The 8,048-nt window shown below is 33.2% G+C and overlaps 1 protein-coding gene across 1 annotated transcript; it reads right to left on the reverse strand.

The window, feature by feature from the left end:
- Positions 1-2,817: 2,817 nt before the first annotated feature.
- Positions 2,818-3,729, reverse strand: LOC111899755 (uncharacterized). The gene has a single exon (XM_023895598.2). It carries the CDS (start codon positions 3,727-3,729, stop codon positions 2,818-2,820), a length of 912 nt encoding a protein of 303 aa, XP_023751366.2.
- Positions 3,730-8,048: the final 4,319 nt, after the last annotated feature.

The raw sequence follows: 8,048 nt of genomic DNA on the forward strand, positions 1-8,048 counted from the left end.
TTGAGAGCGAAGGATTGGTGGAAATTTGTAACGGCTAACTATACCCTTGCAGAGTGTTTTGTGGTAACTTGGGAGAGATTTACTGAGATTTTCAGAGTTCGCAGTGCTTGAGAGAGAGAGAGAGATAGGTTGGCTTAGGAGTTTCTGTCTCTCAAGCAAAAGACAGAGTCAGTGACTGAGATCACCAGGATGTTTCATGAGAAGGCCTTATTTTTACCCTGAACACGTGTCAAGTGTGAGCCGGTACCTGACTATTCTGAGGAGGGATATCCGTGAGTTCTTGGCGAACACCTCGTATCGGACATTGGCTGAACTGCAGACCAGTGCCTAGAGGAAAGATATCGAGCTGGAGACCCTTGTGAGAGAGGATAGGGAGATTCAGACGAGAGATAGGACACCAATACAGTCGCAACCGAAAACTAAGCGGTCCAAGCCCGCTGACTCGAGAGATGGAGGCCAAAAGGGCCGCACTTACAGCAAGTGCGGCAAGGGACATGGGGGACCATGTCAGTCGGGGACTATTTTGCTACATGTGTGGCAAGGAGGGATATATGGCGAAGGATTGCCCCAAGGGATTTAGGATTTGCTTCAATTGCAACCAAATGAGTCATTTGAGGGCTAAGTGTCCACAACTTGTATCTAGGGCGGTGCAGACTCCGGCCCCCGCGACCCTGCGTATTACTGATGGTCGGCAGGGGAAGGTCGAGACTCCGAGGGCTCGGGGGAGAACATTTTTGTTGACAACAAAGGAGGCCATAGCTAGGGGTGTTCATAGGACGGTTCGGTTCAGATAGTAATAAAATTGTAAACCGTGACCACGGGGCGGGTACCTCATGCGCACTAACCGAAACCGAATCGTATGAAAGCGGGTAACCACAGTTCGGTTCACGGGTGTCCCCGGTAAAATATAAAAAATTAAATTCAATTGAAACTAAAAACTCCATTTTAGTTATCTCTTTCTTAAAATTAGTAAGTCAAAGAGTTTAAAAAAACATAATGAAGTTTAAAAAACGTAATGAAGTTCAAATATTATATATTATAAGTTGTATAATAAATAAATAATAAAAATAACAAGAAAAGCAAATAAATTCAGAATTACAAAATTGGAGTTGTCGATATGGATTTTTGTTTAGGTTATTGGACTCGTAGATCGATGAAAACAATACTAATGAAATAATTATATATATATATATATATATATATATATATATATATATATATATATATACTATCTTATTAAAGAAATCTCACTATTTCTATAAATAGATTCAATATAATAATAATATTTTTTAAGACGTTCAAGTCATTAAGCTTAAAGTACAACCAATCATTAATATAATAATATTATAATATTTATCTTACAAATAATAATGCAATGGTACAAGTATTTGATCCACTAACAAAACCTTTGAGTTAGTATTCCATTACTTTCCAAATTGAATCGTAACCCCTCATTTTCAGCAACTGAATCGGCCAAACACAGGATATACATTTTATATAATCTCCGATCTCAGTTTCAAAATTGAGCTCTATCTCTCCAAACTCTCATCTGCGATCTAAAGCATCGTAGCCTCAACACACTACCTCTGAATCGTCTATTGTTTTGAAAATGAATCGCCATATGTTGTTTGTCCCTTCGTTTCCTTCCCACCTTTAAAACCATAAACCCTAATGTAATTCAGCCTCCACCACATATTACCCCCAAAATCCTATCCATCTCTTTTTAGAACAAGTTCTCCCAATTTCTACCATGACTTTTCTTTCTGTTGTTTGTCGGTCCCGTTCTCAACATAAACCTTCTCTCTGAAATCCATTCCCTCTCTCTATCTCTTGAAAAACCCTTGAAATACCAACATTGGCACAACCGCCTGTCACCAACGAACCACCGGACCACTAAGGCTCTGCAATCGTACCACCACTTCACCACTAAAAACCCTATCCCTAGCCTTGCCTGGAAACCCTAAATGACGACCGCCACTGCCTCCCCTGCTCAATCTACCCATACTCACCTGCCTTACATGTCTTCGTCTTTCCTTTTATTAAAGGATTTTCTAAACTTGTTTGTAGGTTGCAAACCTTTATTTCTTCCTTAATGAAATTTATTTGATTTTCTTTGAAAACGAGTTCCCTCTTTAATTCATTTATTTTGCTACTTCTCGGTTTTGTAATAAATTTAAATAAGATTTTCTTTCCTTGTAAAGTTATAAGTATTCCATTGGAATCTATTCTTTCCATAGGTTTAATTTGGTGTAAAAATGGATTTCCTAGGATTAAATCTTGTGATAGTCCTTTCATCACAATAAAATCATTTTTTAGACATATCCCATTGTTACAAACAAAATCATTTTTTAGTTTATAGAATAATATCATCTTTGTTCCATTAGCTGCGGTGATGTTGTTTTTATACTTGAGTTTATCAAAATATTTAGTTGGAATTAATCCTTCTTTTATACAATTCATATCAGCGCCACTATCTACTAATGCAATTACTTCTAAACTATATTCCTCATTTATAACTAAATTAATCTTAATATACCATTTTTGATAGTTTATTTCTTGAAGAAGGAAGTTATCGAGTTCGGTTTCGTTTTCTATTTCTTTTTCTAAAATTCTAGCTTTAGTAGTTCCTATGTTAATAATTTCTTTTTCCTTTTCCATCTTACTAAGTCTGGTTTTGATTCCTGCCATTTCTTCTTTTAATATATTAATTTCGTATTTCTAAATCATTAATAGTTGGCTCCTAGGTAGGTTGAGTATGAAATCTGTTTAATACTTCATCTAAAGAGTATGAAAATCGTTCTATTTTTTCATTTTCTTCTATTTTTTCATTTTTATTTTCTCCTGATTTTCATATTCAATAAGTCTTTTTAGTGCATTACATTTTTTCTGAGGTTCTTCTATTTGCTCAATTAGATCTAGAATGAATTTTTGTTCATTAGTTATTACATTTATGCTCAAACCATTCATATCTAGAATGGATTTGTAATAATCAATCTTATTACTACATTCTACACACTCATAACTATTATCAGTGTTACTATCTGAACTTTCTGAGATGATATCAAGACTCTCACTATCTGGGTAATCTGTCGAGGATTCATCGTCACTGTTTTCTATTAGCTCACATACTTTTCTTTTGATATCTTCATCAATTTGTAGTTCTTGGATCTTTTTCTTATAATCATTCTTTCTTTTAGACCAACAGTTATTTGCGTAGTGACCTTTTTTACCACAATTGTTACGAACTATATCCTTAAATACCTTTTTAGATTTTCTTCTTTCAAATTTATTAGGTTCTCCTTTAAACCTTTTCCTCTTTTTCCTTTTGTACGTTTTAGTGTTTTCTGTGTATATCTTTTTATTTTTTGTGGGGGCTGGTCTTTTTGGTATATCAAAAGCAAATTGATCACAAAATTGACCCAATTCTTTTCTACTTCTAAGTCCCTGTTTCTTAAGTTGGGCTTTAAGATTTAGATCATTACACAATGACAAGCCTTCACTTGTGCATTCTGATATGATATCACCATATGTATATTGATCATAAGGAATTGTTCCTCCATGACGTGATGAAATTCTATTTCTAATTCTTTCGGCGAAAAGAGGGGGCAAACCGCTGATAAATTTTTCTTTCCATAATGAATTAATAGCATCATTTCGAAGCATGATTTTTGCCAAGAAAACATCTTTATACCATCTAAAATGGGTTAGCGTGGGGCATTTTAGGTTCATTATTAATCCTTTATTTCTTTCTTGATGATTTTGTGGTATTCCTATAACAAAATGACAACCCTTCACTTGTGCATTATGATATGATATCACCATATGTATATTGATCATAAGGAATTGTTCCTCCATGACGTGATGAAATTCTATTTCTAATTCTTTCGGCGAAAAGAGGGGGCAAACCGCTGATAAATTTTTCTTTCCAGAATGAATTATTAGCATCATTTCGAAGCAAAGTAAACATTGAATATATCATTCATAATATTTTGAAATTCTAAAAATATTGATCAACATTTTAAGCATTTGAATATTTTCTTCCAAACTGCCAAACATAATGGGTTAGTTATTTCGGAGAAGAAAATAAAAATTTTCCAGACAAAAGTTCGTTTCCTTGGTCATGAGATTGAAAAAGGAAAATATCTTCCAATTGATAGGTCTATAAACTTTGCAGATAATTTTCCCGACGAAATTAAAGATAAAACTCAATTGCAAAGATTTCTAGGGAGTCTAAATTATATTTCTGACTTTTATAAAGATCTTGCTATAGATAGCGCTCCACTTTATGATCATTTAAAGAAAAACCCTCCTCCTTGGGGACAAGATCATACTAAAGCGGTAAAACTAATTAAGCTTAAAGTAAAAAAGAACTCATGTCTTTCTTTAGCAAATGAAAATTGGAAAAAGGTAGTAGAAACAGATGCTTCTAATATCGGATATGGAGGCATTCTAAAACAAATAAATCCTCACAAAAATAAAGAAGAATTAGTCAGATTTACTTCTGGGAAGTGGAATAATACGCAAAAAAATTATTCCACTATTAAAAAAGAAATGCTCTCTATTGTCAAATGTATTTCTAAATTTCAAGAGGATTTACTAAATCAATAATTTCTATTAAGAATTGATTGCAAATCAGCAAAAGAAGTTATAGATAAAGATGTTAGAAACCTTGTCTCCAAACAAGTTTTTGCTCGTTGGCAAGCAATTTTATCAGTATTTGATTTTAAGATTGAATATATAAAAGGAGAATCAAATTCTCTACCCGATTATTTAACCCGTGAATTTTTACAGGGATCCCAGTCATGCGAGGAGCAAGAAGCACTCGCGGAAGGGCCTCATATAGAGGTATGGGAAGGGGAAGAATGATTCCAACCTTCAATAATACAAATTTTCCAAGAATTCAGGAGAACTCAGAGGGTTCTTCAAAAACTATAAGGGACGTTCTCTTATCCGAAGAACAAAATGAATTTATGAATCAAAAATTTAACATAATGGATGATATCATTGAATTAGAAGAAACTGACTTAAGGTGTCGCGATGAACCTTACAAATTATGTCACAAATATTTTGAGCCCTATTGTTACTTCCCTTTGGAAGGAAGGAAAACTAGAGATTGTTATGAACAAATTTTGAAAATGACAGGATCCGTGATCTTTGATCATAAAATAAAAATTGTCAACAGGGGCCAGGAAACAATTGCCTTCAGCAAGGCAAAAATTGTAAAAATCATGCCCATAAATGAATGGGGTACAAGTCCAAATCAATTAAGGATTGTAACAAGCGAAAATAGCCAAAATCAATGTAGTATTACATATTGGGATTATATTAAAGCATGGAAATATGCTTTTTATCATCAAAATTTAACTAGAAGCCATAGTTGGTTCTTTACGTTTGTTAAAGACTTTGATCTTAATACGGATTTTCCAAATTGGTTCTTATCAACATGGGAGAGACTGTGTCCTCTACAAGAAATTTTCCCAAAAGAACTAAAAAGGGCATTTGAAATATTTTGTAATATTCATCCCCAAATAAAGGGAAAAGATATGTCCTTAGTGTTAAACAAAGCTTTGCTTTTATTTGTATCAAAATATAAGGTGCCATGGATATGGGCCTGGAGATTACATGTTGGACAAAACTATGCTAATATACCCTCCTTGAAAAGAACTTATTGGGTTAAATGGTGGCAAATATTCGACCCCAAAGATATCATTGGTGAAGTTATGGATGCTCTAGCAGAGCCTGACAATAATCAAAAATTAAGGTCTCCTGAGGTGGATACCCAGGCTAATAATGAAGATGAGTTGCTACGATCCATTATACGGAAAAAAATATTAAGAGAAAATCCAATTATTTCCCATGATGAACTAAATAAACTAATCCAAAAATGAGAAAAAATGTTAACAGATTTCTCGTTGGAAGATGATGACAACATGTCCTCACAAGGATATTTCGATAATGAAGATATGGATGGTATTAGTTTAGAAGAACAAGATGATCAACTAATGAATGAAGCTGCAAGTATTCACTCCAAAGAAGGTGCATCGACCAAGAAGAACGAAAAAAGACAAAACCAATAAAAAATCGGATCCAGCCAAAGAAGATGGAATCTCTGCAAATTAAGTGGAATCTCTGCAGTCATTTTTCAGGGAATCTGACTGAAATAATAAAACCAAATGACTTTTCTATCAAAAGAAAACAAAACCATTTTCCAAGACATAATTGATGTTGAAGTCCGGGTTTCAAGTCCGAAGACTGCCTATAAATAGAGCCTTGCTCATTTGAAGAAGGCATCCGCAAAATTCTCATATCTCTCCTTAAATTCCTTTAGTATTGTCTGTGTGTTTGAAGTGTCTGTGTGTTTGGAGTTGTAGAAGTTTTCAATATCATAGAAGTGTGTAAGGATCTCATACCCATGGATCCAAATTGTAAGTTTTCTTTTCTTTGAATTTTGTAATCGTTTATGTACTATGTTTATGTTGTGTTAATAAAGTATTAGTTAATTAAATCATCTGTCTACACTGAAATAAAAAAAAACACTTTTATTTAGTAAGTTTTCTATTTTGGGAAATTCGATCCTAATGCATTTTGGTATCAGAGCCATGTGTGTAGGCTAGAATAGTAACCCCAAGTGTCTCTGAAAGTCAATGGTATTGGGATTCTGTTAATGTAAGGTGTTTAATGACATGCATCTCGTGGATGATTATCATTTGTTATGGTTACGCTCTAGTCGTGGTTGGTATAAGACTTTTTAGGCGAAAATGTCGTTTGTTGCCTGAAAATTCCCATTGACCGAGCATGTTTGTTATACCAAAAAATGATAATCATCCACTCGAGAATAAGACATTGAGCATTAGTAAACCTACCTAGAATACCATACCATTTATGAGTAAGATACACTTGGAGTTCATCCCATAAGGTTTATCTTAACAAGTATTTCTTTTATTTCCCTTTTGTTTGTTTCTTGTAGTTGCTTTACTTTACTAGTTAAAATGATTAAAATATTCAATAATAACAACAATAATAATAATAGGTTAATAAAAATGAATGCAGAATTAGAAAATGATTAGAAAATGAAAAGAATACGTGCATGGAGCATGCCACCCATGCCAATAGAAAAAGTATATAAAATACCAATAATGGATTTCAGATCAAAAAAGATAATTAATTTGGTAGAAAGAACAATACCTATTCGTGAGGGATATGAACAAATTGAATTATTTAATCCTTCTGTCTATAGATTTAAAGATATGTATCAATTTTTACATATAGGATTAGTTCAAGTTAGTTTAAAGTCTTTGACTAGAGAAAGTTTAAATGCTTGTTTGATGGTAGCCTTAAGAGATTGTAGGCATTTAGACTTTGGAGACTCACTACTAGGACTTGTAGAAACGAGTCTTTGCAATGGTCCAGTTTATTTTAATTGTTTCCCAAATTTCCATGTTTCGTTAACAGATCCTCATATATTAAAAACTTTAACCTTAAATATACAAACTAAAGGCTATAATATGATACAAAATAGTGAGCATGTTGCCATTAGTTATAGAGTTTATTACAAAGTTATGAATACATTAAACCCAAAAAATAGGTATCAAAGTATAAAAGGTAGAACAACATTAATAGAGATGGATTCAAATAAATCTAATATGATGACACCAAGGGCAATCTGTTGGGAAAATATCCAGTTACCAGAAAACTGGATTCTAACAGAAGCAACTCTACCACAACCTGTAGAAAATAGACAACTAGATCAAATATTTCAAACTCCAGAAGGAGATGTAGAAATTGTCTTTGCAAATAATGGTAGGAAAACTCAGTTTAAAGTCACTGAATATGACAAAAAATCGGTTTCATTTTTACAAAGGTCTTCATCATGTAATAATATACCTTACAAAAGAAATAAGGAAGAAAACATTATAGATGATAATATACAATTCAGAGGCCTAAAAGACTCTAATCAAAGTATTCCACATAGTATATATGAAGAAAAATCGGAGGGAGGATCCCCGACAACCACAGATATGAATTATGTTGTACAATAAAATAGAGAT

This window comes from Lactuca sativa, chromosome 2, assembly GCF_002870075.4.
Source record: "Lactuca sativa cultivar Salinas chromosome 2, Lsat_Salinas_v11, whole genome shotgun sequence".
NCBI classification, from domain to species: Eukaryota; Viridiplantae; Streptophyta; class Magnoliopsida; order Asterales; family Asteraceae; genus Lactuca; species Lactuca sativa.